Below are 20,820 nucleotides of genomic sequence, written 5' to 3' on the forward strand. Positions count from 1 at the left end.
TCAAGATCAACTCCTTTCAGTTTTTACAATTCCCTTCTGCAAGAATCTCCAGGCTTGAATCAGTTCTCTCAATAACAACCTTCCAGCCTTTCAGTCTAAAGAAGCAAAATTTAGCCCATACCTATAAGAAAAAAAGAGGAAAAAGAATTCATGAAAAATAAGTAAAGTATTATTTGACAAGTGATCAGAAAATGGGATTCAAATAACTAGCATAGACATCACAAATTACATGTGGTGTGTTTTTTTTTTCATAAGGTGGTTACTCTGAGAAGGCTGAACTAAGGTTAGTAGAGTTTTTAAGCATATTTAATCTTCATGTGTGTCTATTATAGGACAAGACCCAGTTTTTCAACTAAGGTTAATTGGTTTCATTTTATGATGTCAGCTGATAATCTTTTTCCCAGTGATGATTTGGCAGAAAGGCAGCCTGTCCTAAAACCAAGCTGGTATCTGTAGCTACTTGCTTGCTACTCACTCTGAGTGGTATTAGATCACTGATCCTTAGTTCAGCCATCCAGGTGTTGTCTGAGCAATGCAAACGATTTTCTGAGTACTTCACAGAGATGAATGCATCTCCCAACAGTTGTGTGTCTAGCCATCGCACAGTGATTAGATCACTTACCACAAGAGCTGGGTAACAGCATTTTTGTGGTTCCTAATCCAGACTTTGGTCACCAACACCGATCTGCCAAAGTGGACTGATATAAAAACTTTTGTTATTTGTAAAAGCTTTAAAGCAGAAGCTACTCTTATCAAGTCTATCCACTCTGCTGTAAACTGTTTCTGCTTTAAAAGACAAAGAGCTCTTTTTCTTTGGGACCTTCTGCTTTTTTTTGTTTACTCACCAGCACTGAATTCATCAGAGAGAGCATGTGTAAAAGGCTGTGTTAACATGGGCTTCCTCTGCTGGCTTTCCAGTAACTGAGCACAATTTCTAAGATTTTGTGTAAACAATGGATTAAACTGGCTTTGGGGTTAAATCTTCCTCTTGCAGCATAATTCATCAGACTGCAGTGAATGGACAGAGGAAGCTGTTAGTTGAGAGAAACTAACATGGATAGTTCAGGATGAAGATGTTGGTCATCCCAAATAAGATGTTGCCCATCCATTTATAAACCCCTGTAACTCCAGCAGTTAATTCCTGAGAAAGGCTTAGGCAGATGAATGCTAGTATGAGGACAGGAACTGCCAAGACTCATGTATGCAGCAAAATAATTTTCGTATGTGTTATATGACTCTGCAGTCATTTGCATTCTCCACTGCCAGATGTACCAACTCTAAGCTCTCCAGATTGGAGTGCTAGGCCCTCTGTCAACCATGAAATCACAGGCCAGCTAAGTTATCTCTCTGTGTAACTTAGTCTTTTTGAGTTGCTTCTGAACCTGAATCCCTAAAGTAAAAGTGTCCATTCTCATTTTCTGAGTAGAAGACCATTTCAGGCTGAATTCTGCACAGGCAAAAACTGTATTTCCTGAACCTCCACGCAGATTTTATCCTCTACTCTTCCCTGTCTTTGTTAAATCACCTTCCTGTCACTTCCCCTTTCTGCTTCTCTCTTCTTCATTCGCTTTTTACTCTCTCACAGTTTTGTCCTCAGTGACTCACTCAACTTTCTTCTCCCTTACCCCTCACAACCTTTTTTTTATACTTCTCCTGTTCAGTGTTGCTTTTCTCCTATGCCTCCCAGGGTTTGTCGTTCATTGCTTGTATGCTTGTGTGTTCTTTTGTCTCACGCTTGATCTTAGGTTTGCATGGGTTGTTTAATCAAGAAAAAAATCTTTTAGATCTGTTAAGGTGTTGGAGTGGCCATTACGATAAGGGTGGGTTTAATTTAGGTAATTTAAAAAGAATTGGGGTTCCTTGTCAGATTTTCTAGAAACAACATGCTTTCAAATAGAATAATGGGGTAATTTAGGTGATATGGACTTCTGATAGCTTTCTTGAAACTATCAATTTTTTCTTTAGCTTAAACCAAGAAGTTTTGACAGCATGTCCTTAGGCAGTTACATTGCATATCAGAGCTTAGCCTCTTTAGACTGGAATTAAAGAGCAATCCTCCAAGATGCTGAGTACTTTCCTAAATTCCCTTTGACTTCCATGATCAGACTCCTGTAAGACTCACTTTTCAGGCTAAAAGCCTGAATTATCTTTTCACACCCAGGTTCGTTTTGGTTATACCTACTCCAGAGAACTTTGTATTTGCTGCCACAAATAGGAAGTTTCACTAACAAAACAGATTTTCTGAAGCACTGCTAGGTCTCTGAGAAGCAAGCAATGCTTTTGTCAGAAGCAAGTTTTTCTGACTGATAACAACGATCTTCATATGACTGCTGTTTAAATGTCCATGTCAAAGCTTGTGAAATTTGTGGACAAAACTCCTCCTGGCATAGGGTATGGGTCATGTCAATGCTGTCTTCGACTGGGTTGATGACCAGCCTTTCAAAAGAGAGAGCAGCACCTGACGGCAACGTCGGAGGCCTGGGCTGAGCACGGCAGCTAGAAGGACCCTGGAAGCACTGCAGACTGCCACCAACTTCGGTGACTGTGCATCGGCTTTGAACGTCCCAGGACCATCTGGGAATTCTGGACTATTAGCAAACCAAGTAATGTTTACTATGTACAGCTTCAAAATGTAAGTCTCAGAATTCCTGAGTTTTCACTGGAAATGAAGCTATTTATAGGGAGATGTCCTGGCGGATGCAAACATTTCTGAGAAACAGCAGCAAGAAGATAAGGTATTAACGCTCTTGCAACTAATCACATTGACAGGTTCATGGGGTATGCTTCCACGGGCTGCGCGCGCAGAAAGATAGGATGAACTGGCATGTGCTGAGCGCCTTTCTGCCAGAGGGGTATTATACCAGTTAGTTTGAAACCCTTACATTAAAAAGTACAGTCACTTCAACAATCCTATTTTATTCCTACCATAGGTTATAATGTTTAAAGCTATATTTAACCATGGCAAATATCCTGTCTGTCCTCCTGCATAGTGCAGGCCATGATCTCTGTGTGAACTAGTGCAGGTCAGTTCTAAAACAATGTTATTAAAAAAAGCATCCTGTAGGTGCCTTTTGGTAAAGAGTCCATTGATACAGCATTTGATTACAGTAGGCAAAATTCAATTAAATGAGCACTTCAATTAAATTTCAGAGGAATTTACATACCTCTGAAAAACAAACAAAACAAAGCCCACCTATGCAGAAGGTCACTTTAAAAATAACACTCATCAGCAACGCTGAAGTGAACCCAGCTACCCGACCGAGACGTAGCAGTGTTTCAGAGTTAGTTAATAAGAAGTAATTCATTGGGTGAAAATCATTTGTCACATAGTTTATTTCTGTTCCCCTGAATTCAAACAGCAAATTATGGATGTCACTGAAGAGTCACAGCTGAACCCAGAGAGCTCCTTGAGTAGATGAAGTCACTGGGTTGCTATGTTTATCCTGTAGCCCTGCCCCTCATTTCTCCTTTTATCAGAAGGAGCTTTGGCATCCAGCACAATAGCATGTTTATGTTACAGAGAAAGGGTCCCACTCAGGAGCGGCAGGACAAGGGCTGTAATCCCGGTAGGAGCGGCAGCACCGGCTTCCTGCGCCCCAGGCTGGCGTGGGGAGAAGGGGAAATGAGACACTGTGGCTGCGCGCTGCAGAACAGAAATTGCAGCTCACGGGGATTAACACACATATCGCCAGCGAACATTTTCAACATCCCCCCAGCTAGGAGAAAGCTGATATATGGATTTTGAGCACCACCCTTATTAAGTATTTCTTAGCAAACCTTGTAGGTTTTTCCTAGTGCTCCCAGGATTGTAGCAGCCAGTGAAAGCATCTGAGCAAACAGGGTTTCCAGGGGGTAACGTCTTCACTGAGTCTGACTCTGTGACAGACCTGTATTCAAAAGTCCTTGGAGACTCCGCGGTGACTGCTCAAGTTTCCCAGTTCCCGCCCAAGCAGTGCTGGAGGAGATGATGGAGGTGTCATTGGTATGCCATGCTCAGCGCTGCTCAGGAGGTGACACCCGGCAGCCCAGCCTACCTGACACCGCTCAGCTGAAGGTGGTACCAAACAGGGCATGGTCCAGACACCTCTGCAAACTGCCAGAGCCATGCCATAGGCAAACGCAGCCCAGCATGGGTGCATTGAGGGAAAAAAAACCAGTACAGTACATTATTTTACTGCCTGGCCTGAGCAGCACATGCGGCTGCTGCCTGCACTCGGTCGGTCAGGTCCCTCTGTCCTCAGTGCTGCAAAGGACACAGTTCCCACTGCCATCGAGGAGGACTTTCCCGAAGCCAGTGTAGTGAGATGGGATCATGGTGGGCCCCCTCCCTGCTTTTTTGCAGTGTTGCCTTCTGTATCATCTACCTCTTTTTTCCTCTGCTTTTCTTGTGTTCATTTTCCCTTCTCTTCGAAACACGTGACTCCTGATTTCTTGTTCACCTTTTTTTCCATATTTGACCCATCACTTGTTAGTCAGCCCTTCTGCCTGTTGTTGAAATTTTTATTAAATATTTATTATCATGATGTCAAATAGTGATAACATTTTGTATTTGTATAGCATCCTGGAATTTGCCTCATTTTCTTTTTCATTCCCTCCTTTTCTTCCTTCTTTTCCCTTGCTGTCCCTCTCCCCCCTCATTCCCTTGCATGACACCATTCCTCTTCTGCCTCTGCTCTGTTAGTAACAGCAAGGCAGCTTCACACACCCAAGGGACTTCTGCGTCCCTGAGTATGGCTTTGGAGTACAAACAAAACCCAGTGGTTCAGCAGATCTATTTCAGTGCCTTCTGTGGCTCCCATCATACTAATCTTTAATGTATTTATTGCTGTTACTTTTTGTGAGTTGCTACTATCTTTATTTTACAAATGGGAAACTGTCATATGGAAAGACTATGGGTCATACTTTTTTGTATATTTGTAATATTTGTAATACTAAAGCTCAGATGTAAATAAGGCTCTGACGTCCACTGACATTAATTATTCCAGAAGTCGCATATGGAAGCTTAAGCTTCTCAGCAGGGCTTCTGAAAGTCCAGTAAGTGGATGACCACATCTTTACATGGACAAATCACTAGAAATCTGCCTTTAAGTAATTTCAAATTCACCCCAAGATCTAGTCCTTTTTTTTTGGCCATGGCTAGCCACTGGATATCACAGAGTTCTTTTAGAGATAGATGAAACATCTCTATTTGCCAGTTTTATTCCCATACCTTCAAAGTGCTATTCAGCCATAGCACTGATATTTCCAATCTCTTCCCCAAGCTGTGAATGCTTCATTTCCAGTTCCGTAGCCTTCAGGGTTTTTTAAGCACTTCTGTTGTGCAAGGGATTTTTCCCCCTCAATTTCAGTCAGCTGGCAGCTGCAAATATACCTACATAGTGGGTGCGATGCCTCTAGTTTCCAATTTCCCATATGCTTTCTCTCCTACTTGCAATGTCTTTCCTGAGGCCATGTGGGGCAGGCTGGATGGGCAGGTACAAATTATTCTTATCAGCTGATCTCAGGTATCTGGTAATATTTTGGCAATGTTAATTCAAAGGGAGATCTATTTTTTTACCTTTACCGATTTATTCCACAATGGGTCTGTATATTCAACTGCTGGAAACCAGCCTGCGTGTGCAGTAACCTTGGACGGTGCTGGGTATAAAATCCTACCCGTAATGTATATGCTTCTTCAAAATATCATTATGGGAATTATCCTCGCACTTGGTCTTTTCCACATACATCCCAAGAGAAAGGATGTGACATGATGTTCTGTGAATTGGGTCTTAACAGTGCATACTGTACCCCATTCCCAATTATGAGCCGGTATTTATTGGTTTTGTAATTCTGAGATGAAATTCACTTGCATTCTCTTGATTGGCATCTAGTTGGTTTTGACACAATAATTGAGAACCAATACCCTCCAAACTACCATGTTAATTATTGAACAATCTCACCTCTCTCAAGTAAATTATTTGAGTAACGGAAAGGGAATATGTTGATTGAAAAATACGTTTTTATGAGCCGATACTAGATCTGACAATACAGATGTTGGCAAGAATGAAAGGAATCCCAGTTCAATTTTGAAAAAGGTGTGTATTTTTTCAGAGAACATGTCTTTTCTGGGAACCTTTAATTTAACGTACATTGGTTTCCTATTTTAAGAAAACAATTTGCTGTTGAACACTATGCCAGCCAGACTTATATTTTTTAAGCAAAAACTCTTTGTCCTGAAGTATTTTAATAGCCTAAAAAGCAGGAAATTGCCTGTGACATTTCAGTTTTTCCATTCTAAGGGAAAAATGGTCCAAGGTCTAAAAATAGCTCTCTCCTGAAAACCACCCTCCCTCTCATCATTGTAATATACCATAAGCCATGTGACAACAAAGACATTTCTTTCTGAGACTAGCGTTGTTTTTAATCACCTAAGAACTCACAATCGGCAATTAAGACTCTCTTCATGTAAAACTGCTGACTTGAATAAAAATTTTGTTTACTGACTTAACTCAAATAATTTGGTGACCTACTCAGTAGTACAACATCTCCAGCTCCTCCCTCTTCCTTCACCTGAGCACAAACAATGTTGGTCAGAATTGCATATTCACCTGGGAAGAAAATCTCAGCAGACTTTGTGCTATCGGCTTGTTTTACTATTGGGCACTTTTCAGCTCCATCTGCTATTTGAGCATCCATCTTTGGGAAAAATATTGAATATACATTTGTACACATTTTGGTCTGTGGCCATGAACGGACAGGTGAGGTAGATGGTACGCATAAATAAGGTTAACAAAACACATCATGTGGTAGATGATTAATGCCGAGGAGTATGCTATGGAGGTCAAAGATGGATGCCTTACCAGTATGCGTAGATACTCGGCAGAACTCAAAGGGAGTCTTGGTATGCAGATCATTCCCCCAGCAGTGAATTCAGACATGTGAGTGAATCACAAGATGCTTGTTTATTGTCAATGCAGAAAAAATAAAGCGAGACTGGTTTATGTGTAGACTGAGGCCAGCGTGGAGACATTCCTAGACAGGGTGGAGCCCACGAGGCAAGCGGTGCTGTCACTGGGGAGGCAGCAGGTCCCAGTCTGCACTGAAGCTGGAGACAGGGAGCTGCGCGATATGATCTCTTCAGTGGTGAAATTTGCTTAAGAGGTTCTTGCCCCTTATCTCGCTCCCTCAAGGCCCCGACCACTCACTCCTGTCTTTGCACTACAGCTCCCTGCCTGTCCTCAACTGCGCTACTACTGGGCCAGGCTATAGTAGCTCCCTAAAGTAATCCAGGTTAAAAATAGCCTTCCAGAAAAGCTTTACATTTTTGAGTTTTAAATTGAAACCATTTCAGCTGCCTGATTTTGCAGACAACCCTAAAAACAGCTGTACAAGCACCACTGAAATGGTAACAAACTGACCTACTGAAAGGTAACTCAGCTTCTCAAATTCTGAAACAAATGCGTCGTGAAAATACGCACAAAGAAACTATGCCTCCTCGCTGGCGAAGTAAAAGCACAGGAGCTTTACTTTCCTTCAATATCAAAATCTTAATGAACACAAACATTCAATAAATTTAATGAATCACGCAGTCTTGAGGGATCAAGATTAGACAGGCTCGATCCCATTGAAATCAATGGAAGTTCTGCCTCTCCCTTGTTTTGAGCTAAGATTATTTTTTCTCCAATCTTTTCTTCAGGGAAGGACTGGGAGTTTTTAACATAGCCTGATATTTGACCATAGACTACGTTTTATCATATATCAACATGTAATGTGGACCACATGACTATTGATAGACTTCTGTATTAGAGCCCTAGGAGGTACAGTGGGAAAGGATGCCAAGAGCTCCATCTAGATCCCCCCTCTGTCCTGAGATAGGCTCACTCATACCTACAGTCTTCATGGCGCTATTTGTCTAAACTTATTGTTGACAAAATGTTATTTTAAAAGCCCACACATCTCCTTAGGTAATCTATTCCAGTGTCTGGATGGGGAATTTCCTCACCATCTAGCCTACGTCTGACACACCACCAGTGTTTTATAGCATCAGGACAGATCAACAGAATCCTTGGTGGAAACAGCTGTGGCAGCAACGCAGAAACTTGGCGTGTGTCTGATGTTGTTTGTTGCTTTTTCTTTTGGCCAAGAAGAATAAATGTAAATCGAACCCAATCATTTAGTGAATATAGCTGAGAAATACAGTTGCAGTTATTGACATTTCTGTGCACACATGGACTCAAAAAAAGTTGAAGAATCGGTCATTTTCTGTTGAAGTTCAAATTCCTTGCCAGGGAATATTGCTGGTTTATTAGTGTGGGGAAATGCTGGCATAAACACATGGATAGATCTTTTTTTTCCTTACAACTACAATAAGATAAAATCTAATATTATTTAGGCCCTGTGGGAAAAGATAACAGTTTTACTGACTTGCACATTTGAAAACGAAACCTATCAACATTGTAAAGGATGTGTAGTAGAAATCAAACTAGAAACAATATAGAATAACAAGCTATTAAATCACTTGCCTTCATTGAAACACCACTTGAAAGTGCTTTACAGCATTGTAAACAGTCAAAAGAGAAACCCTTGCAGCAGATGGAAAACTTACCAACGATGAGATAAGCTCCTGTTCCAGAAGAGACTGGAAGAGCAGAGAGGAAATGAGGGTGCTGTAGGGATTCTGTACAGACAGACAGTACGGCAAAGTCGAGACCGTGTGGAGGATGTGGAGGAACAATTGGCCTGCTAGGACAAGTTGAGGCGGTAAGAGCCACAAGCAATAAGACCTGGTTTGCTGGTATTTTACCTTTTCTTGTAGTGTACAAGAATTATTACATTTTTGTTACATTTTCTTTTCTTCTTTCTCTTTTTCCATGAGTATTTTAGAAAATGGAGCACAATTAAAAGAGTAAAACTAAATTACGTAGATTCCTGTAGCATTTCTTTAAAAGTGTAAGAATTTTCTGAGGAACCTGTTTTCAAGAGCTCATCAGTTTGTCAAGAATGTTTACTCATTCCTCCCAACCTCTTAATTTATTTTTTTTTAATTGCCCTTATTGCAGCATTTGGGACATTTCTCTTTTTTTTTTTTAAATGGCACTAGCATACGAAATGCAAATTAAATGAGAGATTCATTTCACCTAACTTTATCTAGCTTAGGTGAAGTTTGGTTGTGTACACCAGAGTTAGCAACTGTAGTTATTACAGCCATTACAGTGGGTTAAAAGAAACAGGTTTTTAGGGAGCATGTCTTCTTCTAGCCATTCTAGGCATCTGTTTTGGAAAAAGACTGTCTTTGTCTCCACACTGACTATAAACGGAACCTGAAATGACCGGTTTAGGTATAGATGTCTATATCAGGTCAAATGAATCATACCCTGAAAGCTGTACTGAATATTCCCGAGAGCACTGATTTTGACAGCAGTTTTGTAATAACTTGTAGAAGTTGTTTCCATCTTTTGCAATACCTTTGGATTCAGTGAAGTGTCTGATGAAGTAGCAAACACTTGCAGACTTCTTGGCTCTGCCTAAGTGAGGAACTAAGAGCGCACCTTGCCCACAGGCAAACATGTTGCAACATAAAATGCAAATAGCTTGAAAGAAAAACAGAAACATTAAAGAGACAGCTCTATATGTGCCCTGCAGAAACTGGCAAGACCTTTGTAAGACAATTCAGGGAAGACTCATTTGACACAACCATGATGACACTCATTATTGGTATTAAAAGTCTTGACTTGTCACGAAACATACTGTGCTACACATGTAATTAAATGATGGGCAAAATGGTTTAGTACCAACAAGGAAACAAGTACACATTTAACACGTGTTATTTCACATTTTTCTAACAGGACAGTTAATTCAGAGTCAGCTCTTTGAGCATGGTAAATATCTTACTCAAAAAATAAATTAATCAATAACATTTGTATATACAAAAGAGGACAGCTGGTAAAACTTGATCACAGTTGCTGCTCAACAGCAGTTATCTCAAAGATGAACCTCTGGTCATATCTGACAACTAAGATGGTAATTCAGCTGGTTCATATAACAAAACAGTGTGGCTACTATAGACTAAAATTTAATTCTGTAGTTCCTTGGTATAAAATCACTCGTGCTGCCGTCCTTATCTCTTCACTATGCTCTTGTTCTGGAACAGCAGGGGGGCGATTTATCCTGTCAGGATTTCGTGGTAGTGTTTGCGGTCACCGGAAATCTGTACGAGAGAGAAAAAGTCCCACTTAGCAGCAGGAGGATGACAGCTACAATCCCGATAGGAATGGCAGCACCAGCTTCCTGCGCCGCTGGGCTGGAGGGCATGTAGTAAGAAGGAGGAAAAGCGATGCTCTGGTTGTGCGTTACAGAATAGAAATTCCAGCTCACGGGAATCAGGACGCACAGACCAGCCAATACGTAGAAGAAGCCGCCCACCAGGAAGAAACGGGTGATGAGAGTTTTGTGAGTGATTCCCATATAAACATTTCTCAGAGCGAATATTGTGGCAGTCAGTCCCAGCAAGCCCATGCACATGGCGATCAACAGGAGACCCTGAGCAGCATAAATTTCATGGGGGATGGAGGAGTCATAGCCACTGAGTTTATGGCAGAACTGTTCTTTATAGCCAGGCGAGACGTGAAGGTAACTGATGAAGCAGACTTTCCAAATCCCCACCCAGGCAACGCCAGAGGAGATGATGGTGGTGTTGTCCACGTGCCACACTCTCCATTCCACAATTCCCATTGAAACGGTGCAGAGGATCCAGCCTACCGTACCCAGAGCAAAGGCGGCTAGCTGGAGGTGCGAGGTGCTGACCAGGGAGCTCATCCTCTGGAGATCTTCTACTCTGTGGCAGACACGGTTGCCATGTGAAGAAAGAGAGGCACTGGAAGGAAACACAGCATAAAATTACAAAGGCAATTATTTGTGTGAACAGGTGAACCTGTTAGTGAAAAAGCAGGAGAGGGTATGTGTACAGAGGGAGGATGGTAGTCATCTTTCCCTGACTGTAGTGATTTCTTGAAGTTTAATGCCCATAGACAAATAACATCTAAGTTTTATTCTGTATATTTCATTGTCTCCCAAGGAGAAGAAAGGGTCTCTCGTTATCTCCCATTACAATCTCCATTTTACATTCCCAAAAGGGAAATTCACATCTTTTTCCAAGTTATTTTCTTCCTTGGTAATTAACCGTTAAGTTCAAAGGTCCTTATACACATTACACGTAATCAAGAGCCCTAGCATTACTGGCTAGTAGCAACTAAAGCTGACAGAGTCCTCGGGATCCTGGCTGCCGCAAGAGATCCTACAAAGCGGGCACAGAAGCCACGCTCCTCGCTCCTGGCAGCTGTGTTTTCGGTGCAGCAGCCCAACCTGAACAGACTTCTGCTTGCGTGCTGCCCTTACTGAGAGCTGCCGGGACCAGCGTTAGACAGAAAACGCCGTAGTTCGGAGGCAAGAGCAAATCCAGGCCACAAAGTCTAATAGCAACCACTGAACTTTGAACATTTTTAGATTATTTAACCGTGAATGCAGTAGCAGAAATTCTTGAATTAATCAGAAATATAACGTTGTGTGCAGGGGCTGGAGCCTGGATGTGCTGCCCAGCCTCAAACTTTAACCAAGGCTTCTTTAGTGTTTTACCTTCACAATCACACTTGTTCATAACCTGCCCAACTTCTCCAGTTCAAATCATCCTAACACTCTGGCGGAAAAGATTTTAGTCATTTAGCCTAGCATCAGATTTTAGGCTTGTTTGCTGGCTGTACATTCTGAGTGCAAGTTAGGGTTTTATTCTAATTAAAAAAAAAATCTGTTAATTTCCCACATCTTTCATATAACCTTTTGAACAATTACAGGAATGATTTGTGACCAGAGAAGATGTGGCCTTGATTTTATTGTGTAGATCTGAAAGGTTCTAGGAACCTTTATATTTTATGAGTTATCTAAAATACCTTTTCTCCTGCTCCCATTGCATTCAAGACAGAAGAAATACTGTACCAAGTTCATTCAAATAAGAAGATAGATCTGCAACTATGTTTTGTTACTAAAGCAATAAATTTTCTATTTACTTATCTTAACCTAACAGATTCAGTGATACAATCTAGTTGCAAAAATCCAGCTGTGGAAATACTAAATAAAAAAATATCTTCATAAGAATATGGCCTCAAGCAAACATTTTCCATCTTCTCATACCAGTGCCCACTATATATTTACTTCAGTCCCAAAGCTGATGCCAATCGTAAGAGGATGGGACAGAGTAGCTTTTGACGCCAGCCAAACACGGCAACATCTGCAATTTTGTCTTTTTGGCCTCCCAGATCATCTATGTACCTCCGATAGGACTGATTTCCCGTGGGATATATTAATCTCCATTATTGCAGATGTACATTCAACCCTTTCTTGCATGGAGGAAATTGCTCCAGAATAGACTCCTGAGTTTTTATCTGCTTAAAACGAAACCAATTTATAAATGCTATCTCAATCTGCTACGTTATTTACGACGCGATTATAAACCCCCCTATCTAATTAACAGTTGTTACCAGCCATACAGCATAGTAGCCCCACAGGAAATGACGAATTTCTTTCTGTCCCAGTTCCACATCAAAACAGTGTCATTTCTGTACGTGTCTAGTGATGGGAAGATGCTAGACAGAAAAGAGCGCGATCAAAGGAGCCCGGCGCTGCCGCCCTTCTGCTTCTGTTTGAATCAGTTGAGCACAAGAGGCCAAACCTGAACCATATTAAAATATCATTTTTGTGCAGAGCCCGTATTTCTGTAACACTTTTCGTATACATCATAAATGTTCATTTAAACAACTTGCTGCTATTGAGGTCATAAAAGATAGGCAAGCAGGCTGATCCGTGTCACTGAGAGCTGTTCGGAGTATGGTATCAGTATATACCTTCATGGACTGAATTTAGTCACCTGTCTTCCCACAGAATTAAGCGAGATTGTATCCATGATCACTGAGCCATCTATCAAACCGTCATGTGCTACGTTACTTACAATGGTGTCCAGAATTGAATTATAAAATTTAAAATTAGGAAAAGACCTTTTTTTCCCATGAGATTTGCAAAAAAAACACAGCACAAGCAAATACGCAGGATGAAAGAATTCAAGGCTTATACAAAAATTCTGAAAACATTGGAGAATAACCAGATAACAAAGATGAGCTCTAGATGAGGTACCAAATGTCTAGACACAAAAAATTGCTTAGGTAGGAAATGATTCATTTTGGCTCATTTCTCCCCACCCTGCCCACTGGAACTTATTTGATCTAACCTGATAGTAGTGAGTGACTTAGAGAAAAATCAAGGTGAAAAAGAAGTACTTTTGACATCGATGAGGAAATTGAATTACAGTTATTATCATACTTGCCCGTTTTGGAAAATCAGACGGAAGCCTATACTTACAACTTCTTGGTATTAAGATTCAGCAAGGAAATAAGGAACAAAATATCAAGGTGAAATAGCTACAGGAATTTACTTGCCATATGAAAACATGTCAAAATTAAAACAAAGATCTAGCTCCTGATTCCAGTCTCTATCGTTATGAATATTACCAAACACACTATAGGTTTTGCTGGTATCATCAAACGAGAACAGATACGTATCACTTGCCAGAAGCATTGATTTTAAGGGAAGACCTTGGATAAGAACATATTTAGTCTCAAGTTTCTGACATAAACCCTAAGCCTGAGCACTGCCGCAGGTCGCAGCATCCATGGCACCCCGGCCATGCCGTGGGTCGGGGGCATCCCACGAGGTGGTCCAGCCGCGGCACCAGCCGAGGTCACGCCCTGCGCCTGCCAGCGGGCAAAGAGCATCAGGGAGACTCGTTTCCCCCCAAATGTAGCGAGATACGTTTATTTTTCAGAACTACCGTGGCAAGCATTTCCAAAAAAAAGACATTTCTCTTGCAGCTGCCAAGTAAAACCGGGAGTGAGCTGCAGAGGGCGTCTCCCTCCAGGATTTCACCCAGCTCAGCGGCTCGCTTGCTGGGAGACCTCGAGGAAGAAGGACGAAGGAGGAAACCCCGGAGCGAGAAGGGCCCTGCTCACGGCTGGGGCTAACAGACGGCAGTGCCAGGCTTCCGCAGCACCCTCCGCAGCCGCGGACCAGCTCACCGCCTCAGCCGGGGGTTCCGTGAGCAGCGAGTCCCCATCCACGGGGGTGATGCCCGCGCTGAGCTGGGCTCCGACACCAGCAGTGTGGGTTTCAAAGACAGAGGCATGCCCTTCAGAAAGGACGAATTTCATCCATCACTAACTTGCCATGTGCATAAAAAAAACAAGAAATTTTTTTTTTTTTTAATAAAACCTTTTGGTTCCTGTGCAAATGCCCTTTTCAGCCTTCCGAGAGAAAAAATGTGAAAATTCAGTCCCTGCGTGTTTAGAGCTATATTGGATAAAATACAGTTCAAAGCCCAGATCATATGGCAGTCTGTGCTAACACAGACAGCATTGGCATAATCCATTGGCTGGTTTCATGCTTTAGCAATTCGATAAATATTTTGAGTTAATTTAATTAGTATAGTAAGATTGCCTATATGGTCTGAATAATACAATGATGTAACACGATCACTATATGAAATTTCCTACGGCAAACGAACTCATATTCGCTCAGCTACAGGAGGTCTTCTGAATAATTAGTTGGTGTTACTGGCATGCGGTTCTTGATTTGGAGGCTCACTCAGAGCTGCAGATTTCAGCATTCAAAGTTTGCATGCCAGCTATTTCATGGGATGGAGGTAGCCTACAAAGGTAATCCGGCCAGGAGGAACAAGCTAGGCCTACGTGGTGTGCATGCCAGTGGACGAAAAGCATGACTGAAATCCCTTTTCACCCCAAGAAACAAGAGAAGCGTGTTAAGAGGTGGCTACAGTTCCATCTCTCGGTGTCCCATGATTTCATCAACATCTTCATTTAAAATCGATTCTGTCCAATCCAACAAGCATTCCAGCAGCTTCCGGGGACAGTCTTTGGAAAGTCTAGAAACAATAGCTAAAAAAGGAGACCTGCTTCTACAGGCTTCTCACCTGATAGTCCCTTGCTATCATTTTCTCTCTTAATACATCTTTCATTTCCTTCGTTTGGAAGGGCTTTCCTCCATGGATGTATTTTTAACTAAATACCCTACCCGAGTAAAAGCTAAATGTCAGCTTGCTAGTATTCAATGGAAATTTGCAGAAAGACAGAAGCTAACAGTAAAAGATGATACATGCTAGTGAATTCATCCAAATACAGAAACTTGAAGGATCCTTTTGTCTTTATTGCTTATTTTTATTTAAATCAAGCATTGCACAGTGAGTAGCTGTTTATGAAAAGTGTGTCGAGCCATTGCCCTTGTACTTCAGGGACAGAGCGAGACATGATTTTCCCCTCTTAGTTACAAGAAACAGATGAGGGTGCCCGGGAGCTGTGTTGACTTTCTTACCGCTGCAAGCTTGCTTCTAGGAGGAAAAATGGAAGCAAGCTGCTCTCTCAACTGCCAAGTGGTTTCACAGAGTCTTTTTGGGTCATCTGTGCATCAGGCTTACCTTTAAAAAGAATAAAATGAAATGCTGCAGTCTAAGAGGTAAAGGTCAGTTCTCTGTGGCCACCGTCCCACCTCCTGATGTTCTCAGCAGCAGGAGCAATCAGAAATGGAGCTATACTTGAAATTTTGTCAACACTTCGTTTACTTCCAGTAATTGCTAGTGACAAAAGGCTGTGGCTATGATACCAGTTCTCAGAGCAGAGAAACCGAATGGCACCAAATGCATTTCACTTCTGGAATTAATACTGGGTCCTCTGAAAAGCTGTTTTAATTCAGCAGTCCATATGCCTCAGCTGGGTTTCAGATCTGCTTTCTAAAACTCAACCTGCCTTAAGCTCCTGAAACAAAGATTTAAAAAAAACCTGCAGGTAAATGAGGAAAGGAAAAAAAGCTAGTATACTTTCTTAATTAGTGCATTTAAATATAGTTGAGCCTTTCAGGTTACTGGGTCTCAGACTCCCTCATGGGGTGAAGGCCTGTGCCGGGGGGTGATGTCCAACTTGTAGGGTGGCATAAGAGAGTGCCCCCAACCATGCAATCACCTGCAAGGCTTGTCTTCAAATGCATCGTTTCATATGACGGGTGGAGGGCCAGATGGCAGTAGCTTTCAGCGGCATGGAGGGAGTTTGCCATTTAGTAGAGGTCCTTTAGAGGTTGGTACGTGCTAGATAATACGTTCCCAGCAGCAGCATCCCCTCAGCTGTATCTCTCTGGACCTCAAGCTCCAGGCAGGGCTGGATCGGCCAGTCATCAACACCTGGCACATAGGATCTCAGACACAGGCAGAGGCTGCAGGGAAGTGTGAGATGGAGCCAGGGCTTGTCATGTGAATTTGTGAAAGTCTTACACAAATTGCATGATCCTTGATGTGACACTCAAAGACTGTACTAATGCCCTAGATCCTTGAGTTCAGATGTGTCTGGAAGAGAACTTCAGAAATGTTTTTTTATCCTTCTGTCATCACTGTTTCAGCACAGCTCTGGTTGAAGTGTGGCTTTATCTCTAAGGTTATCTTTTTGCTGTGGTTCCTGCCACAAGGGTTGCCAGCAGTGGCTGCTAAATTAGTCTATTCTTAGCTTCTTCAAAAGACATTTAAATAAACACTCAGCGTGGCAATTCTTTTGCTTCTATTTTCCTAGATAAAACGTTAGCTGCATTTACAACCTCTTCTTTGAGTACAGTCTCCGTAACATTCATGAAATCTTGAACCCTGATCTCTCATGTTTAGATTTCAGCTGTCACTAACATACTCATTTTCAATTAGAAAAGACAAACTAGTAGGGCATAAAGTCTTAAAAGTCATTATAGAGTATCTCCAGATTTAACATACCTTATGTATCCCCTTCCTCCCAAATGCCAAAATCCAGTGTTATAAACTCTGCTGCTTCCACTTTCTCTTCGTGTTTCAAAACAAGCAGATGAAAGAGAGCTTCACTTCTGTTCCACCGAGTAGGAATACATTGAAATTTAGCTGTATAGAAGTTCTTTGCCCATTTCAGGAAAAGATTTTATTTAATTTGCTTTGATGGTAGGATGAAGAAAAACTGATAACTTCTATATAGTCCTTGCTGTTTTTTCAGGCTCCAGTTTACTTTTCTGTGGTGGAGTCCACCTCAAGCTTTTTTTAAATAAAGAAATGTTGCAGGCTTATATGGAGCGGGGCGGCAGTAGTCTTGACCCAGGACCCAGATGACCCCATATTACCATGGTTTCTACAGACTTTTTTGCCTCTGCCTTGAAGGGAGCTCCATTTAGAGCCTAAGTAGAACAGTTTAGGGACATGCCAGGAATGACAGCCCCCGAAAAACCAGGACAGCTACAGTGGCTATGGTTGAGATGGGATCCTGTTAGGAAGCTTCAGAGGGAAGCCCAAAAGCTTGCCTGCTCTGGGTGTCTGGCACAGAGAAAAGAGCGCTAAGGGGACAGGAGTGTGACTGAGGCAACCTCATCCAGGTCCCAGAGAGCTCACGCGCGACTGGGAAGAAGCGGGCTCTGAATACAGGCTTGGGGCATGGGAAGATGTCACCCAGGAGGAGTCACCTTCCAGCCAAAAGAACAGGAGCTAACGCTGCCTGGTGCCTGCTGGAGAAATGAGGAACCCCTGAAGCACCCAGAGCACCAGCCTGGACGTGCTGCACGGGTACCCGTGAGGAGGGACTGCCTACAGAAGGGGGAATCGGAGAGCACACGACCTGCACACAGCAACCTGGTGATGGGATTTTCTTCATAGACGTTGGGTGGGTGGTTGAAAGGAGAGCTTTCCAAAAGGGTGGGAGGCAATACTTGTTTCTTTGGAAGTGATAGCACAGCTAAAATAAAATACACTAAAAATTGTAAGAATAGAAGAGCGAAGTATGAGTCTCCCTGTCTGCAGCCCGTCTGCCTGTTGAAAGACGGTTTTGCGTTAGGAATTCTACTGCAACTTGTAAGCACCTTGGAGAGGAAGTTAATGATAAACTCTGCCTATATAAAATACGCACAAAGTTATTTTTCCCAGCCTGTGTAAGCAGGAATTCATTTATTTCCGTTTATTTCATGTTTTGAGCAAATATTTTTGCTTTAGATGTTGCCAGGCACCGCATGCATTTTGAAATTAACATTCAAATCCTGCTTTTGTAAAGTTTTATAGCCTAGATGCAGCTTTATTGGTCTATACTGGACATGGCTTACTAACCAAATCCTTTGTTCAATCTAAGTCTTGCAGCAGAAAGGGAGTTTTAAAAAACCCAACAGCACAGTAATTAAGAAGGTCTCTTCTTAGCAATATCCCTATGATTTAATGCTTGAAAACTTAATTCTTCAATTCCCAGTTGGGAAAACATTCTTTATAGGAAACAAATAAATATTTAAATCTCTCTCCATCTGTTCTCTATCAGCACTTCATAAAATAAGTCGCATAAAAAAAAAAGGAGACTTACTTCTGTGAGTCTGAGAGTTGCCTAAGGCTTTGAAGCAGTGTCAGCTGGATGAAGCAAGTTCCAGAAGGGAGGTGGAAAAAAATGCCCGTGCAAATTGTCCAACTTGTTACGCTACCAAATAGGTACCTCACAGTTCCTTGTCACTCTCCCACTAAGTCAACAAAGATGTAGGAAGTCAGTTAATCATTAACATATTATAAAAATATGAAAGCTTTGCCATATGCCGTTTTTTCTAGTTGCTCTAAAGCACTTGCTGAAGTATATGGGTAGCTTCCATGGAAAATTCAGTTTTCTGTAAGACACCCTTTCAGAAAATCTGCCTTTGTGATTACATGATTTTCCAGCCTGAGACCACCACAATGTCCCAGCCTGACAGCCTGAAGGACATCGAATTCTCATCTGAAAGAGAATGAAGTGATTTCATAACCCTTTCTTCTTTGTTAGAGTTTTCCTCCTGTATTTATGCAACCCGAATTAGTGCAGCTCTGCAGTGGGAAGAAATGTAGGGGAGAAGCCGGAGGTTTTCCAAGGAGTAAACTCAAGCTGAACTGGTCTCTTGTTTGACTGCGGTTAGCAGTACCCATACTTTAGTACAAATAGTACCATGCTTGCAATCTCGGATGCTTTTTAAAAAAAAAAACACAACACATTTTTTTGATTATGTTATGATTGCCTTGCTCTGTGGTTTTCCCGTGAATGTAAATAATGGTTCTTACAATTCGTGGAGAGTTCTTAACTCCGTTCTGGTCTCTCCTCTTTGAAGCCTAGAATAACCTATGCTGATCTCCAAACGATGCACTGGCTCCTACAGCGGGAGGACATTTCCAGGGCTGGTGTTGAAAGACGGGGAAGTTTATTTCACAGAAGTATCCTGAAATGGGAAGCCCTCATTGAAAAATTCTTCTTACCTGTAACACGCACCATGGCTGGTCATTGCCACCACTAAAGAAGGCTGCAAAACGGCATTAATCCATATCCTTCAGTTTTCTGCATCACCTTTAATCCAGTTCCCCTCCTCTCTTGCTGTATCTTCCAGCTGACGCTGATTCACTGGTTTCATGTGCAGGTAATGCAGCCTGGCAACAGAGTCTTCCCTTTTTCTGCAGCTCATCAGGCTGGGGTCTCCTCTCTGGCTGCTCACAGCTAGATGGTGTTCGCTTGTTGGACAGGCAAACTCAGCTACCCAGGCTTTGCTGTTGCGTGCCAACAAGCCCCAACACATACAGACCCCGGTGGGCTTGTTGTCACGTGTTAGACTTGAGTACGGCCTTCTGACATGATGATGGGTCTGCTGATTCAGAAGGACAGCATCCTTGGGCAGTCGGCAGCTGGCAGATAGATTCCTTTTCTTGGATTTCATAACTATGTGAAACAAAATTTGCAGGCAAACCTATTGCTGATTTTTACATATGAAGCTGCCGCACGCAGCCTCTTTGACTAACCATGTGATAGGAGTGGCAACACCTACACTACTCCCAGAACAACACTTCTTTGCCCCCCAAATTCTGTATCTCTGACCTATTCCTTCTCAGTCACAAAAAAACATTGTGATGTTTTAAAGATTAAATTGTACAGAAAAACAAGAATTTTGATATATTTGTCAACCGCCATCAGTGCAGTGAATTTTAATTCAGCTGGAACTCTACAATGCTTAATCTGTGATAACATAACCAGCAGCCTAAGCACCATTACATTGGTGAGAAATACAGTACACACAAAATGGAATGGAAGCAAGACAGGAAGCAAACGACAGTATTACGTGTTTTTTCTTCTCAGCATATGATTATGACTTCTATAAACATGTTCCTTTTCAGTGTATGAATGACAAATTATTAGGAAGCAGATGGAAATTAAATAAGTTTCTGACTGCCTTATTTAAAGGAACACATTTTACACATCAGACTTTATTATTCTTTGAATGCCAATGGTTAATACTTTCTCAGGCAGAAAACATTTGCTTTCTTTCTCCTGTGGCCTTGACCCAAAGCGCATTGAAATCAGTGGGAATAGTTCTGCTGACTTCAAAGACCTTTAGATCAAGCCCAGTCCCTTCTGTGGTTTACGATTTCATTGTTAAATACCACAGAACAGGAAATATTTGTTTCAAGTTATTTTCCCTTTCATTTGCCACATTGAAAAAAACAGCCTGAAATCAAGATGCTGTGCGAGATACATTGCCCAACGAGCGGTACCAAACAGGCAGCAGACAGAGCCCCGTGAAGAGCTCGGAGGCTCAGGTACAAGCACCTTCTCACTTTTTGTTTCGAGACAAAGGTTACTTCTCGCAGGAAACCCAGCAGCCTCCCTGCAGGCAGCTTGCCCGCCTGTGATCGGTGAACTGGGGATTCGAGTTGTTGCATCCTCACTCTGTGTCACCGCTTGTCCTCAGCAGATC

The 20,820-nt window shown here is 42.1% G+C and overlaps 1 protein-coding gene across 1 annotated transcript; it reads right to left on the minus strand.

Annotated features, from left to right (window-relative positions):
• Positions 1-10,149: 10,149 nt before the first annotated feature.
• On the minus strand, positions 10,150-19,359 carry CLDN34 (claudin 34). The gene is made up of 3 exons (XM_075139916.1): positions 19,334-19,359; positions 12,184-12,336; positions 10,150-10,852 (listed from the first exon to the last, which is right to left on the minus strand). Exons 1-3 carry the CDS (start codon positions 19,357-19,359, stop codon positions 10,150-10,152), a joined length of 882 nt encoding a protein of 293 aa, XP_074996017.1.
• Positions 19,360-20,820: the final 1,461 nt, after the last annotated feature.

The sequence above is a fragment of the Calonectris borealis genome, chromosome 1, assembly GCF_964195595.1.
Source record: "Calonectris borealis chromosome 1, bCalBor7.hap1.2, whole genome shotgun sequence".
In the NCBI taxonomy this organism is placed as follows: Eukaryota; Metazoa; Chordata; class Aves; order Procellariiformes; family Procellariidae; genus Calonectris; species Calonectris borealis.